Consider the following 25,587-nt stretch of genomic DNA (forward strand, 5'->3'; position numbering starts at 1 on the left):
CAAGAGAAAGTGCAAGTCTCTCTTAACTCTGCTTTCTTCAAACTACGTCTAGCTTATTGGCTGATATAGCCCAGTAATACCGATAGCCTAATATAATGGTCCACGTGAGAATCTCTGATAATTTACCCTATTTCTTAGGTTATTTTTGCGGATTTTGCTATTGCACAGTGCGCACAATTGCTGGGACCATGGCTGGCAAGTAAGCTGCGTTACATAGGCCTATGCCTAAAATAACATTGCAGTTGGGTTCGGGACCAGTTCTTGAGGTAGCAGGTGGGAGTCGGACAGAAAGCGAGTGGGTGTGGGCGGGTGCGGTATGAAAAGCTGCAGGTGCGAACGGGATGAATAAATCAGTCACACACAGACCTCAACATTGCGGCTATCAAATTATAATAGAGAGCAATAGTAATATCGCATTTTTGTAGGAACTAACGGCGCCATGGCTCGTTGGCCAAAGCCTATGGGGAAATTAATGGGGTATTTGGAGGATTTTAGAGAAACCCCGAAAATAAGGTCTGTGGTAAACACAGGCTTAGGAGATTTTATAGCCTACGTTTTGTTAATGTTTTACTGTGAGCTAATATTCATCAGCTAATGTCACTTTTTGTGAATTTTGATGTTGGCCTACGGTCCTGTGTGGCTCAGCTGGTAAAGCACGGCTTGGAAGGCCAGGGTTGCGGGTTCAATTCTCACGGGGGTACCAGTACGAAAAAGTATGAAAATGTATGCACTCACTACTGTAAATCGCTCTGGATAAGAGCATCTGCTAAATGAAAAAAGTATAATATCATTGAAACAAGCACATAAAAACGTCATGTTAACTGACTGATATTATCTCATAGAACAAAACGTAGGCCTAGATCTCCCAAGGCTGCGTTAACCTCAGTCCTTATTTTCGGCGTTTATCCCAAAACTCCATTCTTTCCCCATTAATTTCCCCCATAATGGCTAAATTAACCGGCGGTAACTAATATCCAAGTGCAACGAGGGGGCTCGATAAATCTCGTGCGTATAGGCGTGTTTTGCATTCGAAGTCCCCTGTAGCTCAGTTGGTAGAGCATGGCGCTTGCAACGCCAGGGTTGTGGGTTCGTTTCCCACGGGGGGCCAGTATGAAAATGTATGCACTCATTAACTGTAAGTTGCTCTGGATAAGAGCGTCTGCTAAATGAGGAAAATTTGGAACCGGGCTGCCTCCTGGGCGTAAGCCAGGTGCCCCGCTCTGTCTGACCACGAAGTTGGCTCAAAAGAAAAGTGACGTAATTAAGCATCTGTAGTAGGGTTCTGTGTTCTACCACGAAATAGTGATTGCTTTTGATAAAAATGCTTTATCTACCTTCCCAATGAAAACTAGTTAGAAAATTCTAACATGTATTTTATGGAAAAGAGATGCTGTATGTTTCTGAGCGATGCACCATGCTGCCTTGTTGACAAAATGACCAAGCGGCCCAGATTACTGTTCGATTTGAGAAGGGCGCTCCTCCCTCCCGCTTTCGCCTGATGACGTGGGTGCCTTTGCGCGGTTCAACCCGGGCCAGTGTAAAATAACTCCCTCAGTGTTCCCTATGAAGGTCATTGGACTGTCCATGTGCCCGCCTACCTCTATTTCATTGGTCTAGGAATATGAAGGAAGTACCGCAGCGGGATCCTGTTAAGATTGCTGTAAAACACAAGAGCGAGAAAATAACCAATCGCATCACTCGCATCCTCTAGTGTCAGATATAGCTGTCCGTGTCCATCCATTCTGTTGCTGTCTTTTCAACTTGAACAGCGGCGTTTACTCCTCATTTTCGGAGCTTAATCAACGCAAAATAATATATCACTATGGCCGCCTACAAGCTGGTGTTGATCCGCCACGGAGAGAGCAACTGGAACCAGGAGAATCGATTCTGCGGCTGGTTTGACGCAGATCTGAGTGAGACTGGAGAACGGGAGGCGAGGAGAGGAGGACAGGCCCTGAAAGGTGGATTCTTGTTCTTTTTTATTTGACCAGCTAGTTACTCACTTTGTGTTATATCAGACACAACAAACACATCAAATATTTCCTCACTAAAGCAACTGACTTTGATTGTACATTTTAATGATCTATTTATTTAAATATGTGTCGCAGCTACTAGCCCTACATCATTTTCGAAGCCTGTAGTGCCAGCACAGTTGGCCATTTATGCTGCCTGAAGGAATCTCAACTATCTTATTTGATGTCTATTCACTATAGAAATTGTAATTGTGGAAACACTTGTTACCAATACCAGCAATGTCACGTGATGACTCCATCAATTTTGAGATAGGATGGAGGTGTTTTCGTGGCTGTTCCGCACCGTGGTAAAGTTGGTTTGATTGTTCGATATTCGCCGGACCTTCAAAACTCAATTGCTTGTGAACGGTTTGCGCAGGTTAGGCTCTTTTATGGACCGAGTTTAATAATATCACAGCAACGATGTAGGCAGCCTGCTGCACGTCCCATGCTATCCCTTGAGCATGATACTCAGTTCCATTACATTACACACGAGTCATTGGACGAAGGCGTCTTCTGTATGGGGAGTTTTATTAATATTCCGATGCTCGGTCTGAACATTACTATGCATTAGTGATGAACGGGTTGACTCATAACCCGCAGTCCCCGCGGTAGCCTATCCGTTTAGGGTCATTAAATATTGTGTGGATGAAGGGAAGGTGTGTGGTGTGTGGGTTGAATAAAGAGAAAACAACACCTTAAAATACATAAATGTATAATTATTGTTATTTATAGGCTACATTTAGCCTAAAATAATGAAATAAAAAGCTATCTGGCATTAGTGCATAAACCTAAACTTTAGGGCCTAACTGTACACTCGCGCCAAATAGCCTACACTCCAATAGACACATGCTTTTGGGAACTGGCAGAAAAAGTGGCAGTTATGTGTGATTGTGAGGGGCTATACAAATTCGACAGGCACAAGATGGGGACTTCAAATAGGCGTATGGCAAGTCAAGGGAACTGTAGTCTACTGTTCAGATGGGTTAAATGGAAACTGAAATCTGGACACTGACTGTAGGACTATAACCGCTCACATAGCCTTAATATTAACTCCTGCAGAATTAAGCATTTCTTGCAGTAAAATGATGCACCAAATGTAGGCAAAATTTAGACTCTGGGACAGGAGTGGAGAAATATATGATTTTCTTTCATCTTGAGAGATTGCGAATACGTGGTTAGATACCATCTGTTTAAAAAAATATTAAAATCATTTTGTGAGGAGGACAAAGGATGTGCAGCATGTGTCCCTCCCTTCTGAACAGTTTAAAGTTGGTTTGAAGTTTCTAGGTGACGTGTTCAGAATTTGAATATTGTGATCATGCACATTGTTGACGGTCCCTAACTAGTTGCATAGACCGTGTGGTGGCCTGCCTACACCGTTGCCATGAGATTATGAAGCGCTGATTGGAATCGGGAAAATAAGACCTGTGCAATGTTGTACACCTATTTTCCTTCATAAAGAGCCTAACCTGAGGTCTGTAGCTCAAACAGTTCACGAGCTATTGAGGTTTGAAGGTCCAAATGTCCAGTGAATATCCAACATCAAATCAATTTTACCACAGTTGTGACTGTACCCCTTGTTTCCACCTCGACCATGCCCCCATTCCATACCCTATGAAAGTCCCACCTACTTCCTGGTTCAAGTCTAGGTTGAATATTACAATCTTATATTTTCGACCTAGACTTGAACCAGGAAATTACTTGGGTGTGACTTTTATGGCGTATTGCCAATGGTTTTAATAACTAACCCATTCATTGTTCTGTGGTATTGCTATCTATGGTTGGGCTCCGCCTATTAGTTCAGCCCCCTTTTACTGTGGATGAATGAGCAACGGAGATCCCGCCTCCACCGCTTTTGGTGTCACAGCTCTTCCAAAGGATGTGAACATGACTTTCTAGACGTGCTGCTTCATGCAATGAATGAAATCAAAACCTTTCTCAGTGTGTTGGTTAGGGAAATATCTGGTGTTTCTGACTCGAGTTTAGACGTATTCGGCCCAAAACTTAGGCTTCTAGTAACCCATGCTATGTTGGCTGATGATTTGAATATTGACCAGAGATGTTACTTACATAGCTGTCCACCCACCCACCAAAATCATCCTGAATCAAACCCTGATCACATCCTTTCTCTTCCTCAGATGCTGGCTATGAGTTTGATGTGTGCTACACCTCAGTCCTGAAGAGGGCCATCCGCACTCTGTGGCTGTGTCTGGACAGCATTGACCAGATGTGGCTTCCCGTCCACCGAACCTGGCGCCTCAACGAGCGCCACTATGGTGGCCTGACTGGGTTAAACAAGTCGGAGACTGCTGCCAAGCACGGAGAGTCTCAGGTGAAGATATGGAGGCGGAGCTTCGATATCCCTCCTCCCACTATGGACCCGGACCACGACTTCTACACCGTCATCAGCAAGGTGAGGGACACACTCACTAACATGGGTGAGAATTTGCCTGATATGACATCAGACATAAACAACAACATCATTTTAATCTGTCTTTAGGCTCACTCACATTGGGAAGAGCCTATAGTGGCAGTCTTGTTTAGGGCTGTGGCGGTCATTTTTGTCAGCAGGTGATTGTCAAGCAAATAACTGCCGGTCTCACGGTAATTTACCGTTAATTAGCATAAACACACTTAGTATCTCCTGGCTTCCACTCATAGCCTACAAAGCCACTGATGCAGACCTTTTGAACAGCTAGATTTTAAAAAGTCTAATATCCATTTAATAAATCCATTATTTATTTTAGACAGGTCTAAAGAAACATGATATGAGGAAAATGTAGTCTATTTCAGAAGAACAGAATGGCATACACTGAGTTGTCCTTATGTTAGGTCCTGATCCGGCTATGCCATATGGCTGTGGGCTACACTAGTTCATTTAGCAGACAATATTTGCTTAGAATTCCGTGGCATTATTTTTTATTATTTTATAGTATGAAGAATCAAACTGAACATAGCTTAATAAAATAGAAAGGATATTTTCCCCAAACGATTTAAAAGGAAGTGCGCACATGCGGCTATTCTGTGTTTTAGCGGTTAACAAAGAAACTGGTCATCCTATATGCTTGCTTTAGAGTTATTTATGCAACTTTAGTTGTGAAACAAAAGTTGAGCTATATGTTTTGACGTTTAATACATTATAAGGCTGCAGGATGGGACTCTAATAATGATTTGTAAAAAGTCACAAGCTGCACACACTTCATCAGTCTCTCATTCTCAAAGCACCTGACAATATTCTCACAAGGCCTCAAATTTACTGGCGGCATCCCCCTTGTGTGGCCGTAATGCCCCCTGAAATAATCCATGCCTTTTGCGGCCAAAGCTCTTGAAGCACCTTTCACTCACATGGTTCTCTCAGATGTAGCCAATGCCCGTCACGTGATCGAGTCCTTCTCACAGGCATTTCAGCTAAGAAGTAGGCTACAAGTGAATGAAGACAGACACATCGGGGGCGCAACTGCGCGTGTGCGTCCCTCTTATCGAATTCTGAGGCGCATATTGAAGATGTTAGAACTGTCCACATTTAGCCTACTTTTCGTCAGCCAACAAGATGAGTAGGCCTAACGAACAGCAAACCACTAGCCTATGTCAATCTACTATCCCCCATAGTACAAAAGTTGACCTATTTTAAATTTATTTTACCTTTATTTAACTAGGCAAGTCAGTTAATAACAAATTCTTATTTACAATGACGGCCTACACCGGCCAAACCCGGACGACGCTGGGCCAATCGTGCGCCACCCTATGGGACTCCCAATCACGGCCGGTTGTGATACAGCCTGGAATCGAACCAGGGGTTCTGTAGTGATGCCTCAAGCACTGAGATGCAGTGCCTTAGACCACTGCACCACTCGGGAGACCGAGTCTATTGGTCAACTTGTCCTTCTGTGCAATAAATATTCCAAACATACTCTGGGATAATGAATAGAACCACTCGCATCAAAAAACCTTTTAAAGCAATGAGGCTGATTTGTTTATCTTACATTTTCTATAAAGTATTAGGCTATTCTTTCACATAAGCGCAGCAATGCGCACACGGCAGTAGGCTATAAGCGCGAATGTTCCAAAATGCAATCAATTAACGGGAAAACACTGTTCTTGAAAGTGACTGCAAATGCGATTATGCATGTAATGCTTTATTATAAAGGTGCATTTTTATGGTGAAAATTATCTTCCCCAAACTTGAAACTCACACGCAGCCTATGTATGCCAGGTAGGCTCTACACCGGTTCTAAAGCGGATGAATGTGCTTAATTTTAAGAAGTTATTTGGCCACTTTAGTTTTGATACAAACCTTATCAAAACATATAGGCCTATGGGCTAGGCTAGATGAGGTGTGCGACTGTGATTTTGAAAAAGTCAACAACAAAAAAAGAAAGTGCGCTGTTTCTTACCTTAATGCACAAGCTGGGCATCATTGACAAGTGATAGGCTAATATTGTTACCCATTAGACTATTCTTAATTTAATGTTGTCTTTATATATAATAGATGTGTGATATTAGTTTGGATTTAGAATGGACCCAAAAAAGATACATGTCATCTATGCACTTAAATAGCGAATGGAGGATGCTTTACCCATGGTTCATTTTCATGCCAGCCAAGTAGGCTATACTCCCGTTGCAAAGCAATGTGCTTAATATTTGGAAAGTTGATAAATAAATATAGTAGGCCTAGCCTATAGAAAGCTGATGGGATCCTCTTTTTAATAGAGGCCATCAACTTTTTTGTTTGTAATTTTTTATTTAATTGTTTTATTTAATGCAATTCATAGACACTAATGAAGTGTTTTAATTTAGATTTTAGATTGCATTTGCATTGTCAGAGTGATTAGAGGGACAATAGAGTGCTGAGTACCAGGCAGTTAGCAAGTTTGGTAGGCTACTAATGACCAGCAGCAGCATCAGAGCTTGGAGAAGCCTAGTTACCGTGACTAAACGGTCACGTGGAATTTGACTGCCCTCACGGTCACCCTAACAGCCCTAGTCTTGTTGTTGATTTTCTAAGCAGAACGTCTGAGACTATACTTGGAGTATACCAAATATTAAGAACACCTTCCTAATATTGAGTTGCTTCCCACAGTTGTATCAAGTTGGCTGGATGTCCTTTGGGTGGTGGACCAGTCTTGATATACACAGGAAACTGTTGGGGCGTGAAAAACCCAGCAGCGTTGCAGTTCTTGACACAAACCGGTGCACCTACTACCATACCCGGTTCAAAGGCACTTAAATATTTTCTTGTCCATTCACCCTCTGAATGGCACACATACACAATCCATGTCTCAATTGTCTCTAGACTTAAAAATCCTTCTTTAACCGCTCCTCCCCTTCATCTACACTGATTTGAAGTGGATTTAACAAGTGACATCAATCAGGGATCGTAGCTTTCACCTGGATTCATCTGGTCAGTTTGTCATGGAAAGAACAGGCGTTCTTAATGTTTTGTGTTCTCAGTGTATATTGCAGAGTTTACCTTTTAATTGGGGTTCTCCTTGTACTAGCCTGTTTCTGAGGGCTACAGTAGAGCATGTCTCAAAGAATCACCATATGTTTTCCCAAGTTCATTGATAAATTGTCCCTGAGATACCCCTCAACAGGAGGCGTGATTAGAGTCTGGGGTCTCTGATATGGTAGATGCCAAGCTCAAGCTGCCGTCATGGCAACCCACCAGTGTTCTGTCAGAGGGGCAGCAGCAGAGACTATTATGGGCTGTGTGTTATGCTGAGGAGAGTGCTTTAGGTTATGGTTGTGTCCCAAATAACACCCTATTAGGAGTAGTGCACAATATAAGGAATAGAGTGCCATTTGGGATACATCCTATGTGTCTGTGCCCTCTGTCTGCACCACCAGGTCCCATGGGAAGACCACAGACTAGGGCAGGGAGGGCCAACTCCAGTCCCGGAGAGCTGCTGTTGTGTGCAGGATTTTGTTCCATCTTAACACTTATTATTGAACTGTAATCATCGATTTGATTAAAGTAGTGATCTTTCAAGTTGCTATGATCAGGACTGGATACAATCTACAGGGGCAGCATTTCCTCAAGCATATTGGTGGTTAGTCCTGCTGACCACGAAAACAAAATGGCTTCTGCCTCATCTGGTCATTCATGTTTGAAGTGTTTGTTTTTTATTCATGGTGCTCTTATATAGCACAGGGTCTTCTGGTGTTGTGTGTTTCAACTCTGAGTTAATGTATTGCAGAGGAGTGCGATTATAGGACGGTAAAGTTCAAAGTTAAGCTGAGATCAGAATCGATTGGCGAATGCGTCATCTGTACTGACGGGGGTCAGTGGTTGTGATGTTAAAAATAGTCACGTAGGGCTAGCAGAGATGTACAGGTGCATTGGCCTACTGATCTTTATAGGCTAAACATTTGGATAATGCAATTAATTTGTATGACTTCAATGTACATAGAACTGAAAGCACTGGACAGTTGAAGGTTTCTTCCTTCCCTAGGGAATAAACAAATATGTATTTCTTCTAGGGAGTTCTTCCTAGCCAATGTGCCTTATGCTTTTGCTTGCTCTTTGGGGTCTAGGCCGAGTTACTGTAAAAGCACTTTGGGTGTATTTACACAGGCAGCCCAATTCTGATATTTTGTTTACTATACTGAACAAAAATATAAACCCAACAATTTCAACGATTTTACTGAGTTAGAGTTCATATAAGGAAATCATTCAATTGAAATAAATAAATTAGGCCCTAATCAATGGATTTCACATGACTGGGCAGGGACACAGCCATGGGTGGGCCTGGGAGGGCATAGGCCCACCCACTTCGGAGTCAGGCTCACCCACTGGGGAGCCAGGCCCAGCCAATCGGAATGAGTTTTTCCCCACAAAAGGGCTTTATTACAGACAGAAATACTCCTCGGTTTCATGAGCTGTCCAGGTGGCTGGTCCTGCAAGTGAAGAAGCCAGATGTGGAGGTCCTGAGCTGGCACACCTGTGTAATGATCATGCTGTTGAATCAGCTTCTTGATATGCCACACCTGTCAGGTGGATGAATTATCTTGGCAAAGGAGAAATGCTCACTAACAGGGATGTAAACAAATTTGTGCACAGAATTTGAGAGAAATATGATCTTTGTGCATAAGGACATTTTCTGGTATCTTTTATTTCAGCTCATGAAATGTGACCAACACTTTACATGTTGCATTTATATTTTTGTTCAGTGTAATTGGTCTTTTGACTAATCAGATCAGCTCTTTTGCCAATAATTGGGCAAAATATCAGAATTGGGCTGCCTGTGTAAAAAAAAAAAAGCCTAAAGTGACCACTGCTGATGTAAAAAGGGCTTTATAAATGTGATTTGATTGATTGAAAGCAATATGGTAGTATGAGGGTTTAGGCCCAGGTTGCTGTTAGTACGTCAAGAAACAAAAAAATGCCTATCTTCTCTTTAGGACCGTCGTTATGGCGACCTGTCGGAGGAGCAGCTTCCGTCCTGTGAGAGCCTGAAGGACACCATCGCCCGGGCACTGCCCTACTGGAACGACGAGATTGTCCCCCAGATCAAACGGGGCAAGAGGGTTCTCATTGCTGCCCACGGCAACAGCCTCAGGGGCATTGTCAAGCACCTCGAGGGTCGGTAGTAGGAACTGCTTAGAACAATGATTATTTCTAACTGCTTTGCTCTGGAGAGCCACATGGAGTGCAGGCTTTTGTTACAGCCTAGTACTAATGCACCTTTTTGGAAAATAAACACCAGTTTTTAAATCATAAACTGTTCATGGTCACAATTAGTCGAATCAGGTGTGTTAGTGCTGGGCTGAAACAAAAGCCTGCACACACCAATTATCCCCAGGAGTGGAATTGGAGAACCCTGGTTGGTTTCTAGGAAGTACCTGTGATAGTATCTTTTTCAGGACTGAGGTTTTACTTCTTACACATTCTAATCGGCACATATGAAATGTATGATATTGAAATAATCGCACACTGAAATGTGCTTCACCTCAACCCTCCTGTGTCAGTCTGTGTGCTCATTATGTTTTTTGTATATTTTGTATACACTTTCTTTTGTCATTATATTTTAATTGACATGATTTACAGTATGTTGTCAACCATAAACCCCATGTCCTGCTCTGTGCTTCCCCCTGCAGGTATGTCAGAGGAAGCCATCATGGAGCTGAACCTGCCCACAGGCATCCCTATCCTGTACGAGCTGGACAAGAACCTGAAGCCTGTCAAACCCATGCAGTTCCTGGGGGACGAGGAGACCGTCAGGAAGGCTATGGAGGCCGTGGCAGCCCAGGGCAAAGCCAAGAAGTAGAGGGAGAGAGAGGGGGCACTTTGTGTATCGTGGAGTAGGAAGTTGCGCTTATTCACAGATCTAGGATCAGATTTTATATTAGCCTCCCACCAATTCCCAACCTTTAATTAGGGAGGAAGCATGTATAACTGACCCTAGATCAGTCTCTATGGGAAGCTTCATTCTACTCCATGTGGCACAGAGTAGGGGAAAAGGGATATGGGTTGGAGGAGAGGGTCAATAATACTACAGCTCTCAAAGGAGCTGTCACACACACTGTACATGAAGTCCAAGAAACAGAGGAACTTAGAATGTGTGTTCGTATTCAACTCTACTGTGCATAGAAAGTCTAAAATGTGTAAGTCACTCTGGATAAGAGCTTCTGCTAAATGACGGAAATGTAAAAAAATTGAATTATAAAGCAACTAATAAGTTAGTATAGGTGGATATTTATTGACCAAGCCACTTATATGGGGACCACTGACTACACACTCAAATCACACAGTCATCATTTAACTGGCTTATTATTGTGTCTGTAAGACAAAAAAAGTGTTTCCCCTGTTTGACGATGGATCACTGAGATTGCTAATGTGGTGATAAAACCTCAATTTATTTGAAAATAGTTAGTCTTGCGTTACTATACTTCCAAGTCTTTGCTAGAAAGTAGTATATATTTAGATGTTATAGAAGAAGAATATTTGCACTTAAAAAATGTAAACAGTAATGTGATTCCTACCGGTGGGGAAAAAAAATAGGCCAGCTAGTTGTTTGACTGATCTCATAGCAAATTAAAGAACACCACAAAAAGGGAGAAAGAATGGATATTTCCACAACACACACAGATGTACTAGTTCTACTTTTTATTTTCCACTGCTCTGTCTGTGGTTGTACAATTCACTGTAAAACCACATCAGAAGTTGGAAGACAGTGTCCGTCTCCTTTAAGATCTGTGGCAGAGACGGAATTCCTCTTTCTCCCCTGCCCCCTTTCCTAGCCTTGGATGGTGCTCCTGTGTGTCATGTACATGTCTAGTACTGCTGTTTGTGACATGTCTTTCCATCCCATTTCCTCTTGAGTAGTGTCTCATGGATACTGTTTTGTCAATGGGATCAAACATTTGGTACCTGCAATGTCGATCTGTTTCTGCTTTAGCCTACATCAGTGGCATTCAGGGCTAAACATTCATAGACGCAGATAGAAATAGATTGCACATAACAGACCAACTCGCTTCTTCCAAGGCCAAGCGAGCTGATTAGATTATATACATTTTCATTTTTATCTGCAACTTTATGAGAATTCACAACCTATGAATAGGCCCATACTCTTAGTTTCCCTTAGCTACCCTGTCTGCTGCTAGAATCACTCTTCTACTCTGAAAGTATTTATACTGTGTTAACTTTACTTTGGTGGGATAACTTGATGATGTTTGCCTTTTCTGTTCGTAACACCTCTAAATGGGGAAACTGCAATGCAGGTACCCATTCCTATAGGATAGGGATGTAACTCAGTTGGTAGAGCATGGCGTTTGCAACGCCAGGGTTGTGGGTTCGATTCCGACGGGGGGCCAGTATGAAAAATAAATAAAAAATAATGTATGTGCTAACTAAGTAAGTCACTCTGGATAAGAGCGTCTGCTAAATGACAAAAAAAAAAATAATAATAATATGCCTGCTCTATCCTTCCCCAGCTGTTCCTTTGACATTGTTGCCAATCTTCTGACTGAAAGGAAAATCCTTTGGAATAAAGGTTATTTATTAGGGTTCAACTTCATTGCGATGCACTGTTTCTGAAGCCTGTGCTGAGCCAATAAATGTGTGGAAAAATAAAAACATGGATTTTGTCAGTTTGTATGTTTTTTATTATAGAAATCTAATGACTGGTTTAGTAGGCCTATCAATGTCACACCTGTACACCCAGCCAGGACGTGACTTTCATCACATCAACAAAAATGTCAGGTGTGATAACTTTACTGTGACTTCACAGCTGGCTGAAGAGTGAAAGCAAGAAAAGATCTCCCTCTCTTTAAAAAAAAACTATATATATATTTTTTTATCTCGCTTTCAAAACAATTGGGAACTCCGAAATCTTCGAATTCAAGAGAGAGAAAGAGTTACTACTGGAAAAAATCGTTTTGAACCGTCACCCAAGTCGGAAACTCGGACATCTTTCTAGAGCGCTCACACTCCGACCTGAACATAAACGACGTCATACTTTTACCTCGGTTTTTTGGCGGGTGGGGAGTTCCTAGTTATGTTAAAAGCGCCATGGTAGCCTGATGGAAAACAAATACTTTGCGAATTTAGTTTAACGGGTAACTTGTTCTGTCATAATGAAACAAATACAATCTAAAGGAAATGGGAGGTAAGAAACTAGTTAGTTGCATTTCATTACGTTACCTTGGGCCTTACACTTCCTGTGCAACAGAAACAAGCCAGCAGTAAGCTAGACAATGTTAGCTTGTCAAATCTTGGCTTGTAAGAGAACAAGTTAGTTTACTACTAGGTAGTCCTATCACATACAGATGTGTAAACTGCTAGGTAAAACTAACCTAGCTAGCTAGATGTTACTGGGCAAGTTCTTGTCGGGAGTTTGAATAACATACCCCGTGTATATGCTGTATATAGCCAAGTTATCGTTACCCATGATTGTGTATTTATTCCTTGTGTTATTTAGTTATTTTTCTCTAGATTTTTTTTGGCTCTGCATTGTTGGGAAGGGCCCGTAAGTAAAAATGTCACTGTTAATTCTACTGTACACCTGTTTACGAAGCATGTGAACAAAATAGTTGGTTGCTAGAGTACAGTAGCAAGCTAGCAACCCATACATGTTTTGCTTTCTAGACGATTAAAAAAGTTATTTCAGAAAGACTGTATCTGCTAAACGATTAAAATGTAAATGTATACAAGTTCCAGGTAAGTTGACGAGTGAGACAAATTGCTTTGTGGACATAATTATCTACTTTCAGCAAATGGACAGGTCGACTCGTGTGTGATTGTCTATTACTGTCAGATGCCGCGTTCAAAACAACTCGGAAATCTCCGAATTCAGTGCGTTCACGACAACCTAGGAACATACAGTGCATTCGGAAAGTATTAAAACCCTTTGACTTTTCCCACATTTTGTTACGTTACAGCCTTATTCTAAAATTGATTAAATGGTTTATATATTTTATATTTGAGATTCTTCAAATAGCCACCCTTTACCTTGATGACAGCTTTGCACACTCTTGGCATTCTCTCAACCAGCTTCACCTGGAATGCTTTTCCAACAGTCTTGAAGGAGTTCCCACATATGCTGAGCACTTGTTGGCTGCTTTTCCTTCACTCTGCGGTTCGACTCATCCCAAACCATCTCAATTGGGTTGAGGTTAGGGGATTGTGGAGGTCAGGTCATCTGATGCAGCACTCCATCACTCTCCTTCTTGGTAAAATAGCCCTTACACATCCTGGAGGTGTGTTGAGTCATTGTCCTGTTGAAAAACAAAGGATAGTCCCACTAAGCCCATACCAGATGGGATGGCGTATCACTGCAGAATGCTGTCATAGCCATGTCGGTTAAGTGGACCTTGAATTCTAAATAAATCACAGACAGTATCACCAGCAAAGCGCCCCCACACCATAACACCTCCTCCTCCATGCTTTACGGTGGGAAATACACATGCGGACATCATCCGTTCACCCACACCGCGTCTCACAAAGACACGGCGGTTGGAACCAAAAATCTCCAATTTGGACTCCAGACCAAAGGACACATTTCCACCGGTCTAATGTCCATTGCTCGTGTTTCTTGGCCCAAGCAAGTCTCTTCTTCTTGTTGGTGTCCTTTAGTAGTGGTTTCTTTGCAGCAATTCGACCATGAAGGCCTGATTCACACAGTCCCTTCTGAACAGTTGATGTTGAGATGTGTCTGTTACTTGAACTCTGAAGCATTTATTTGGGCTGCAATTTCTGAGGCTGGTAACTCTAATGAACTAATCCTCTGCAGCAGAGGTAACTCTGGGTCTTCCATTCCAGTGGCGGTCCTCATCAGAGCCAGTTTCATCATAGCGCTTGATGGTCTTTGCGACTGCAGTTGAAACTTTCAAAGTTTTTGAAATGTTCCATATTGACTGACCTTCATGTCTTAAAGTAATGATGGACTGTCGTTTCTCTTTGCTTATTTGAACTGTTCTTGCCATAATATAGACTTGGTCTTTTACCAAATAGGGCTATCTTCTGTATACCCCCCTACCTTGTCACAACACAACTGATTGGCTCAAACGCATTAAGAAGGAAAGAAATTCCAATAATTAACTTTTAAGAAGGCACACCTGTTAATTGAAATGCATTCCAGGTGACTGCCTCATGAAGCTGGTTGAGAGAATGCCAAGAGTGTGCAAAGCTGTCATCAAGGCAAAGGGTGGCTATTTGAAGAATCTCAAATATAACATATATTTGGATTTGTTTAACACTTTTTTGGTTACTACATGATTCCATATGTGTTATTTCATAGTTTTGATGTCTTCACTATTATTTTACAATGTCAAAATAAAGTAGGTGTGTCCAAACTTTTGGCTGGTAGTGTAGGTATTACAGACTCGGTCAGGGACAGGTAAAAAATGTCAGTGAAGACGCTTGCCAGTTGGTCAGCGCATGCTTGGAGTACACGTTCTGGTAATCCATTTGGCCCTGCAGCCTTGTGAATGTTTACCTGTTTAAGGTAAAAAATGTCAGTGAAGACGCTTGCCAGTTGGTCAGCGCATGCTTGGAGTACACGTTCTGGTAATCCATTTGGCTCTGCAGCCTTGTGAATGTTTACCTGTTTAAGGTAAAAAATGTCAGTGAAGACGCTTGCCAGTTGGTCAGCGCATGCTTGGAGTACACGTTCTGGTAATCCATTTGGCCCTGCAGCCTTGTGAATGTTTACCTACACTACCAGCCAAAAGTTTGGACACACCTACTTTATTTTGACATTGTAAAATAATAGTGAATTCATCAAAACTATGAAATAACACATATGGAATCATGTAGTAACCAAACAAGTGTTAAACAAATCCAAATATATGTTATATTTGAGATTCTTCAAATAGCCACCCTTTGCCTTGATGACAGCTTTGCACACTCTTGGCATTCTCTCAACCAACTTCATGAGGCAGTCACCTGGAATGCATTTCAATTAACAGGTGTGCCTTCTTAAAAGTTAATTATTGGAATTTCTTTCCTTCTTAATGCGTTTGAGCCAATCAGGTCTTACTCAGATCGACTACGGAGAGCGTGATCACATAGTCGTCCGGAACAGCTTGTGCTCTCATGCATGCTTCATTGTTGCTTAACTTGAAGCGCACATTTTTTTATTTATAGAGGTAATTTAGCTCGTCTGGTAGGCTTGTGTCACTGGGCAGCTCGCGGCTGGGCTTCCCTTTGTAGTCCTTAATAGTTTGCAAGCCCTGCCACATCTGACCTGTGTCGGAGCAGGTGTAGTAGGATTCAATCTTAGTCCTGTATTGACGCTTTGCCTGTTTGATGGTTCGTCGGAGGGCATAGCGGGAATTTTTATAAACGTCCGGGTTAGAGTCCCGCTTCTTGAAAGCGGCAGCTCTACCCTTTAGCTCAGTGCGGATGTTGTCTGTGATCCATGGCTTCTGGTTGGGCCATGTACGTACGGTCACTGTGGGGACTACGTCATTGATGCACTTATTGATGAAGCCGGTAACTGATGTGGTATACTCCTCAATGCCATCGGATGAATCCCGTAACATATTCCAGTCTGTGCTAGCAAAACAGGCCTGTAGCTTAGCATCTGCGTCATCTGACCACTTCGCTGTAATTGCTGCAAAGGGAGGATTCTTTGACGAAAGCAAAGTTTGAAGGACACAATTATAATTCCAATTAAAAATCATTATTTCTAACCTTGTCAATGACTACATTTCCTATTCATTTTGCTATATTTCCTATTCAAACTAATTTCATGTATGTTTTCATGGAAAACAAGGACATTTCTAAGTGACCCCAAACTTTTGAACGGTAGTGTATATGTCTCTGTGTGTGGAGTAAAGGTGATCTGGAGTTTTTTTTCCTCTGGTTGCAAGTAACATGCTGCTAGAAATTAGGTTAAACCGATTTATGTTTCCCTGCATTGAAGTCCCCGGCCACTAGGAGCGCATCTTCTGGATGAGCATTTTCTTGTTTGCTTATGGCTTTAAACAGCTCATTGAGTGCGGTCTTAGTGCCAACATCAGTTTGTGGTGGTAAATAGACAGCTACGAAAAATATAGATGAAAACTCTGTTGGTAAATAGTGTGGTCTACAGTTTATCATGAGATACTCTACCTCAGGCGAGCAAAACCTTGAGACTTCCTTAATATTAGATTTTGCGCACCAGCTGGTATTGACAAATAGACACAGACCACCACCCCTTGTCTTACCGGAGGAAGCTGTTCTGTCTTGCGAGTGCACGGAAAACCCAGCCAACTGTATATTATCCATGTCGTCGTTCAGCCACGACTCGGTAAATTTTTTTTAAATGGCCCGTTGGTAGGATAGTCTTGAACGGAGCTCATCCATTTTATTCTCCAATGATTATAACGTTGGCCAATAGGACGGATGGTAGAGGCGAGTTACCCATTCGCCGACGAATTCTCACAAGGCACCCGGACCTGCGTCCCCTGTATCGCCGTCTCTTCTTCATGCGAATGACGGGGATTTTGGGCCTGGTCCGGTGTCCGCAGTAAATCCTTTGCGTCTGACTCGTTAAATAATACATCTTTGTCCAGTTCGAGGTGAGTAATCGCTGTTCTGATATCCAGAAGCTCTTTTCGGTCATAAGAGACGGTGGCAGGAACGTTATGTACAAAATAAGTTAGAAACAGCACCCAAAATAGCACAATTGGTTAGGAGCCCGTAAAACAGCAGCCATCTCCTCTGTACTTTGCTCCGTTCATCTTTCCCTCGAGGCTGACTAGTCTCCCAGTCCCTGCCGCTGAAAAACATCCCCACAGCATGATGCTGCCAGCACCATGCTTCACTGTAGTGATGGTGCCAGGTTTCCTCCAGATGTGACGCTTGGCATTCAGGCCAAAGAGTTCAATCTTGGTTTCATCAGACCAGGGAATCTTGTTTGTCATGGTCTGAGAGTCCTTTAGGTGCCTTTTGGCAAACTCCAAGCGGGCTGTCATGTCCCTTTTACTGAGGAGTGGCTTCCGTCTGGCCACTACCATAAAGGCCTGGTGGAGTGCTGCAGAGATGGTTGTCCTTCTGTAAGGTTCTCCCATCTCCACAGAGGAACTCTGGAGCTCTGTCAGAGTGACAATCGGGTTCTTGGTCACCTCCCTGGCCAAGGCCCTTCTCCCCCGATTGCTCAGTTTGGCCTGGCGGCCAGCTCTAGGAAGAGTCTTGGTGGTTCCAAACTTCTTCCATTTCAGAATGATGGAGGCCACTGTGTTTTTGGGGACCTTCAATGCTGCAGAAATGTTTTGGGACCCTTCCCCATATCTGTGCCTCGACACAATCCTTTCTCGGAGCTCTACGGACAATTCCTTCGACCTCATGGCTTGGTTTTTGCTCTGACATGCACTGTCAACTGTGGGACCTTTATGTAGACAGGTGTGTGCCTTTCCAAATCATGTCCAATCAATTGAGTTTACAACAAGTGGACTCCATCTCAAGGATGATCAATGGAAACAGGATGCACCTGAGCTCAATTTCGAGTCTCATAGGAAAGGGTCTGAATACTTATGTAAATAAGGTATTTCTGGTTTTTATATTTAATACATTTGCAAAAAAAAATCAAAAAAACTGTTCGCTTTTTCAGTATGGGGTATTGTGTGTTGATTGCTGAGGATATATAAAAAAAAAATCAATTTTAGAATAAGGCTGTAACATAACAAAATGTGGAAAAAGTCAAGGGGTCTGAATACTTTCCGAGTGCACTGTAGGATGAGCCTTGACTAGAATACAGTATATACATATGAAGTGGGTAAAACAGTATGTAGACATGATTGAAGTTACCATTGTTCAATGACTATGTACATAGGGCAGCAGTCTCTAAGGTGCAGGGTAGAGTACCGGGTGGTAGCCGGCTACTAAAAGTGACTAAGTTCAGAGCATGGTACTGGGCAGAGGCCGGCTAGTGGGGACTATTTAGCAGTCTGATGGCCTGGAGATCGAAGCTGTTAGCTAACTTTATTATTAGCAATGTTATCAAGCTAGCTAAAATCTTATTGGTTGAAGAATTGTTCCAACTTCAAAAGCACTTGAACACAATCATGTCGAAATTATGACTTTCCAGTACCCAGTTTCCTATTTTAATTGTCACATACACCCGATAGGTGCAGTGAAATGTCTTGTTTTACAGGGTTAAAAAAAATAGTATGATGCCCCTGGAGCAAATTAGGGTATTCAAACCAGCGACCTTTCGGTTACTAGCCCAATGCTCTAACTGGTAGGCTGCCTGCCGCTCTATTCCCACGAGCACATGAAGCCCGCAAAAAATTGTCAATGACAGTTGTAGCTAGCCCATCTACCTTGTCAAGGGAAAGTGCTCTTTCCATTGTGTGAATTATTTGTTGTATGCAATGTTTCTTGTTAATGTTTAATTGACTCAAACAAAGCATAATGTTGAACCTGAGTTTTTTTTATGGGAATTACTTCTCGACTGACTTTTGTCTTTTTTTGCAGATCAATTGCAGACTACTTCTCTACGAAAAGCAGTACTGGTGAATGTAAGATCTTGACAACTGATAAAACAACACCGAATTTATGACTCAGGGAGACTGTATCCACACACACACACACTGAAATATTGTAGTTAAACCCAAATGATTTGACTCCACACACAGATGACTGTGGCACCTGCTGCTTCGTGTGACTGCCTCAGGAGCTGTCCCATGCTAGTGTAACGGAGTGAGATCATACTTGTATAGAATTATGAGTAGCCTTAGGAAGTACTTCTCCAATGCGGGTGAGAAACAGAGTTTGAATGGGTTTGCATTGGGTTGTGGCATGGAGCACTAACAGGCTACAGCATAATGCTTCATCGTTGGATCATTTGACGCTATGCTAACTCTAACCCTTGAACTGGGTCAAAAAGCCTGGCTGTTACAGTGTAGTGTGGGTGTGTCTTTCTCTGTCTCACTGTCTGTGTGGATTTTGTTTGACCGCTCAGCACAATAACCACAACTAACTATATAGCCTACATGATTCTTCGGGCTCAATCTCAAAACTATCACTCGCTCACTTGCCCTGGATTCTGAAAAGTTATCGTTAACCAATGTATAATATCTTGTAGGGTTGTCACGATACCAGTAAAAAAATAATAAAAAATATGCCATTTAGCAGACGCTTTTATCCAAAGCGACTTACAGTCATGTGCGCATACACTTTTACGTATGGGTGGTCCCAGGGATCGAACCCACTACCCTGGCGTTACAAGCGCCATGCTCTCTACCAATTGAGCTACAGAGGACCAGTATCGCAATATTCGGAAGTATCGTGGCAAGGAAACAAAACATTAAGAAGATTACATTTCTTAAGGGAAACAGTCCTAATGTTAGAAACAAACAGCGTTATCAAATCAAGATTTATTTATACAGCACATTTCAGGCATGGAATGCAACACAATGTGCTTCACAGGAAAAAAACTAATAAAAACAATGAAAATAAAAACTTTTAATATTTACTACACAACAAACATCAGAGGATAAAAAACGAAAGAATAACAATAAAAACTGAAAGACTAAAAAGCACCCTGAGGAAAAGCAAAGCTAAAAAGGTGTGTTTTATGATCTTTTTTAAATATGTCCACAGTTTCGGCCCCCCTCAGGTTCTCTGGCAGGCTATTCCAGAGGCTGGGGGCATTGTAACTAAAGGCTGCCTCTCCATGCCCCTTTGTCCTTTGAGATAGTTCAAAGGTCAGTGCCAGAGGACCTGTGGGACCTAATGGGTACATAACTTAAAAGCATGTCTGGCATGTATTCGGGTGCATAATCATGGATTGATTTAAAAACCAATAGAAGAATCTTAAAATTAATTATAAAACTAACAGGCAGCCAGTGCAGAGACCTTAAAACCAGTGTAATGTGTGCTCTCCGTCTGGTCTTGGTTAGTACATGTGCTGCAACATTCTGTATGTTTTGCAGTTGACCAATGGCTTTCTTGGGTAGACCAGACAGGAGAGCATTACAGTAGTCAATCCTGCTTGTAATAAAAGCATGGATGAGTCTCTCTGCATCAGCCTGAGAGAGAAACGGCCGCACCTTGGCAATGTTCCTCAGGTTAAATTAAAATAAGTACCTCGGTCTTGTCTTGATTTAGCTGGAGGAAGTTGTGAGCCATCCAAGTATTTAAATCACTAATACAGTCTAATAATTTATCCGTGGAGCTAAAATCCTCTGGTGACACAAATGTAAAGTTGTGTATGGTCTGCGTAGCAGTGAAAATCAATGCTGTGCTTTCTGATAACACTGCTAAGCGGTAACATAAATAAACTGAACAGTACCAGACCCAAAAACAAAACTTGTGGAACGCCACGTGATATGTATTTTCTCTGTTATGTTCACCAAGGGTGACAAAAAACTCACCACCGGTGAAATAGGTCCTAAACCACTTTAGAACTTAAATCCAAGAGTACAAGGACAGAGAGCTGTTTGGCATCTACACTACCGTTCAAAAGTTTGGGGTCACTTAGAAATGTCCTTGTTTTCCATGAAAACATACATGAAATGAGTTTGAATAGGAAATATAGCAAAATTAATAGGAAATGTAGTCATTGACAAGGTTAGAAATAATGATTTTTAATTGAAATTATAATTGTGTCCTTCAAACTTTGCTTTTGTCAAAGAATCCTCCATTTGCAGCAATTACAGCCTTGCAGACCTTTGGCATTCTAGTTGTCAATTTGTTGAGGTAATCTGAAGAGATTTCACCCCATGCTTCCTGAAGCACCTCCGACAAGTTAGATTGGCTTGATTGGCACTGTGCTTTGTGTCATTGTCCTATTGTAGGAGGAAATTGGCTCCAATCAAGCGCCGTCCACAGGGTATGGCATGGTGTTGCAAAATGGAGTGATAGCCTTCCTTCTTCAAGATCCCTTTTACCCTGTACAAATCTCCCACTTGACCACCACCAAAGCACCCCCAGACCATCACATTGCCTCCACCATGCTTGACAGATGGCATCAAGCACTCCTCCAGCATATTTTCATTTGGTCTGCGTCTCACAAATGTTCTTCTTTGTGATCCGAACACCTCAAACTTCGATTTGTCTGTCCATAACACTTTTTTTCCAATCTTCCTCTGTCCAGTGTCTGTGTTCTTTTGCCCATCTTAATCTTTTATTTTTATTGGCCAGTCTGAGATATGGCTTTTTCTTTGCAACTCTGCCTAGATGGTCAGCATCCCGGAGTCGCCTCTTCACTGTTGACGTTGAGACTGGTGTTTTGCGGGTACTATTTAATGAAGCTGCCAGTTGAGGACCTGTGAGGCGTCTGTTTCTCAAACTAGACACTCTAATGTATTTGTCCTCTTGCTCAGTTGTGCACCGGGGCCTCCCACTCCTCTTTCTATTCTGGTTAGAGCCAGTTTGCGCTGTTCTGTGAAGGGAGTAGTACACAGCGTTGTACGAGATCTTCTGAGAAATGAAGGCTATTCCATGCGAGACATTGCCAAGAAACTGAACAAGAATAGACTGACGAGTTTCAGAAGAAAGTTATTTGTTTCTGGCCATTCTGAGCCTGTAATCGAACCCACAATTGCTGATGCTCCAGCTACTCAACTAGTCTCAAGAAGGCCAGTTGTATTGCTTCTTTAATCAACAGTTTTCAGCTGTGCTAACATACAGTGGGGAAAAAAAGTATTTAGTCAGCCACCAATTGTGCAAGTTCTCCCACTTAAAAAGATGAGAGAGGCCTGTAATTTTCATCATAGGTACACGTCAACTATGACAGACAAAATGAGAAAAAAATATCCAGAAAATCACATTGAAGGATTTTTAATGAATTTATTTGCAAATTATGGTGGAAAATAAGTATTTGGTCACCTACAAACAAGCAAGATTTCTGGCTCTCACAGACCTGTAACTTCTTCTTTAAGAGGCTCCTCTGTCCTCCACTCGTTACCTGTATTAATGGCACCTGTTTGAACTTGTTATCAGTATAAAAGACACACTACGCCGCCAGGGACTCAAATCCTGCAGTGCAAGACGTGTCCCCCTGCTTAAGACAGTACATGTCCAGGCCCGTCTGAAGTTTGCTAGAGTGCATTTGGATGATCCAGAAGAGGATTTGGAGAAAGTCATTTCTAAGTGGACATTTCTAAAGGACATTTCTAAGTGACCCCAAACTTTTGAACGGTGGTGTATGTTGGCTCTAAGATCATTTACCACTTTAACTAATGCTGTCTCTGTGCTGTGGCCCGAAAACCAGATGTATTTATTTTTAAATACAGTTGGCACTTAATTATTTTTTAACTTGTTTGAAAACACATTTCTCCAGAAATTGCTTAAGAATGGAAGGTTGTAGATTGGCTGAAAATTGCTAAGAGCTGAAGAATCTAGATTACTTTTCTTCAGAACGGGTTTCACCATAGCAGTTTTAAGTGCAGTGGGGAAAGTACTTGTGAACAGGGAATGATTAACAATAGCTTGCACTTCTTCAGATATGCAATTAAAAACTGTTTTGAAGAAGGTGGAGGGGATAGGATCGAGCAGGCAGGTAGAAGGCTTAATAAGTGATATCACTTTCCTGAGCATGTCGGTGTCAACAAGGGAAAATAAATCCATAGTGCCTTTGCGTGGTGGGCTAGGGCACATATCATCAAACTTCTCATCAGGTCAAGCTTGACTGATACCCAGCCTAATGTTTGTTATCTCTGAAATATGCTGCAAACTCATCACATTTAGATGTGGAGGAAAGTTCACATAGGTTTGCGGGGATAGGTTTTATTAGGCAAATCGATGGTCAAGAAGAGCACTCTCAAATTATTCCGATTAATAGGAGCAAGTTAGAACAATGAGCCGTCTGGCATTTCTAATTGCCTTGTTATACAGTGCCTTCGGAAAGTAGTCAGACCCCTTGACTTTTTCCACATTTTGTTACGTTACAGCTTTATTAAAAAATGTATTAAATAGTTTTTTTTCCCCCTCATCAGTCTACACACAATACCCCATAATGACAAAGTGAAAAAGGTTTTTAGACATTTTTGCACATTTAGTAAAAATGAAAAACAGAAATACCTTATTTACATACAGTTGAAGTCGAAAGTTTACATGCACTTAGATTGGAGTCATTAAAACTCGTTTTTACACCACTCCACAAATTTCTTGATAACAAACTATAGTTTTGGCAAGTCGGTTAGGACATCTACTTTGTGCATGACACAAGTAATTTTTCCAACAATTGTTTACAGACAGATTATTTCACTTATAATTCACTGTATCACAATTCCAGTGGGTCAGAAGTTGACTGTGCCTTTAAAAAGCTAGGCTTTAGAAGCTTCTGATAGGCTAATTGACATCATTTGAGTCAATTGGAGGTGTACCTGGTGGATGTATTTCAAGGCCTACCTTCAAACTCAGTGCCTCTTTGCTTGACATCATGGGAAAATCAAAAGAAATCACCCAAGCCCTCAGAAAAAAAATGGTAGACCTCAACAAGTCTGGTTCATCCTTGGGAGCAATTTCCAAACGCCTGAAGGTACCACGTTAATCTGTACAAACAATAGTACGCAAGTATAAACACCATGGGACCACGCAGGAAGGAGATGCGTTCTGTCTCCGAGAGATGAACGTACTTTGGTGCGAAAAGTGCAAATCAATCCCAGAACAACAGCAAAGGACCTTGTGAAGATGCTGGAGGAAACAGGTACAAAAGTGTCTATATCCACAGTAAAACTAGTCCTATATCGACATAACCTGAAAGGCCGCTCAGCACGGAAGAAGCCACTGCTCCAAAACCGCCATAAAAAGCCTGACTACGCTTTGCAACTGCACATGGGGACAAAGATCGTACTTTTTGGAGAAATGTCCTCTGGTCTGATGAAACAAAAATAGAACTGTTTGGCCATAATGACCATCGTTATGTTTGGAGGAAAAAGGGGGTGGCTTGCAAGCCGAAGAACACCATCCCAACTGTGAAGCACGAGGGTGGCAGCATCATGCTGTGGGGGTGGTTTGCTGCAGGAGGGACTGGTGCACTTCACAAAATAGATGGCATCATGAGGAAGGAAAATTATGTGGATATATTGAAGCAACATCTCAAGACATCAGTCAGGAAGTTAAAGCTTGGTCGCAAATGGGTCTTCCAAATGGACAATGACCCCAAGCATACTTCCAAAGTTGTGACAAAATGGCTTAAGGACAACAAAGTCAAGGTATTGGAATGGCCATCACAAAGCCCTGACCTCAATCCTATAGAAAATGTGTGGGCAGAACTGAAAAGGCGTGTGTGAACAAGGAGGCCTACAAACCTGACTCAGTTACACCAGCTCTGTCAGGAGGAATGGGCCAAGATTCACCCAACTTATTGTGGGAAGCTTGTGGAAGGCTACCCGAAATGTTTGACCCAAGTTAAACAATTTTAAAGGCAGTGCTACCAAATACTAATTGAGTGTATGTCAACTTCTGACCCACTGGGGATCTGATTAAATAAATAAAAGCTGAAATAAATAATTATCTCTACAATTATTCTGACATTTCACATTCTTAAAATAAAGCGGTGATCCTAACTGACCTAAGACAGGGAATTTTTACTAGGATTAAATTTTAGGAATTGTGAAAAACAGAGTTTAAATGTATTTGGCTAAGGTGTATGTAAACATCCGACATCAACTGTAAGTGTTCAGACCCTTTTGATATGAGACTCGAAATTGAGCTCAGGTGCATCCTGTTTCCAATGATCATCCTTGAGATGTTTCTACAACTTGATTGGAGTCCACCTGTGGTAAATTCAATTGTTTGGACATGATTTGGAAAGGCACACACCTGTCTATATAAGGTCCCACAGTTGACAGTGCATGTCAGAGCAGAAACCAAGCCATGAGGTCGAAGGAATTGTCCGTAGAGCTCCGAGACAGGATTGTGTCGAGGCACAGATCTGGGGAAGGGTACCAACAAAATTATGCAGTATAAAGGTCCCCAAGAACACATTGGCCTCCATTCTTAAATGGAAGACGTTTGGAACCACCAAGACTCTTCCAAGAGCTGGCCGCCCGGCCAAACTGAGCAATCGGGGGAGAAGGGCCGTGGTCAGGGAGGTGACCAAGAACCTGATGGTTACTCTGACAGAGCTCCAGAGTTCTTTGGAGATGGGAGAACCTTCCAGAAGGACAATCATCTCTGCAGCACTCCACCAATCAG

At 42.1% G+C, this 25,587-nt stretch overlaps 2 protein-coding genes across 5 annotated transcripts in view; both read left to right on the top strand.

Annotated features, from left to right (window-relative positions):
* Positions 1 to 1,709: 1,709 nt before the first annotated feature.
* On the top strand, positions 1,710 to 12,101 carry LOC311100358 (phosphoglycerate mutase 1-like). The gene is made up of 4 exons (XM_084141256.1): positions 1,710 to 1,961; positions 4,154 to 4,428; positions 9,417 to 9,597; positions 10,113 to 12,101. The coding sequence occupies exons 1-4, from the start codon at positions 1,823 to 1,825 to the stop codon at positions 10,280 to 10,282; spliced, it is 765 nt and encodes a 254-aa protein (XP_083997382.1). The 5' UTR covers positions 1,710 to 1,822; the 3' UTR covers positions 10,283 to 12,101.
* Positions 12,102 to 12,437: 336 nt separating this feature from the next.
* The window catches only part of LOC311101050 (uncharacterized protein), a 37,952-nt gene continuing 24,802 nt past the window's right edge, over positions 12,438 to 25,587 (top strand). For 3 of the 4 annotated variants that reach the window (XR_014609870.1, XM_084142081.1, XM_084142082.1), the window contains exons 1-2: positions 12,438 to 12,622; positions 18,916 to 18,959. Coding sequence is in view for 3 of the 4 variants with exons in the window: in XM_084142081.1 (XP_083998207.1) it covers positions 12,591 to 12,622; positions 18,916 to 18,959 (76 nt within the window). In the remaining variant the exon portion in view is untranslated. Of the gene's footprint in view, positions 12,623 to 18,915; positions 18,960 to 19,076; positions 19,199 to 25,587 lie in introns of all 4 variants that reach the window. The other variant, XM_084142083.1, reaches the window with a different exon arrangement.

Source organism: Coregonus lavaretus (assembly GCF_964263955.1).
Source record: "Coregonus lavaretus genome assembly, chromosome: 25".
In the NCBI taxonomy this organism is placed as follows: Eukaryota; Metazoa; Chordata; class Actinopteri; order Salmoniformes; family Salmonidae; genus Coregonus; species Coregonus lavaretus.

What these genes read in the sequence shown, in the direction of transcription:
- LOC311100358 (XM_084141256.1), top strand. Translation starts at nt 1,823, where the DNA reads ATGGCCGCCTACAAGCTGGTGTTGATCCGCCACGGAGAGAGCAACTGG. An exon ending in AGGAGGACAGGCCCTGAAAG is followed by an intron (nt 1,962 to 4,153) that starts GTGGATTCTTGT and finishes TCTCTTCCTCAG; the next exon opens with ATGCTGGCTATGAGTTTGAT. An exon ending in TCTACACCGTCATCAGCAAG is followed by an intron (nt 4,429 to 9,416) that starts GTGAGGGACACA and finishes TCTTCTCTTTAG; the next exon opens with GACCGTCGTTATGGCGACCT.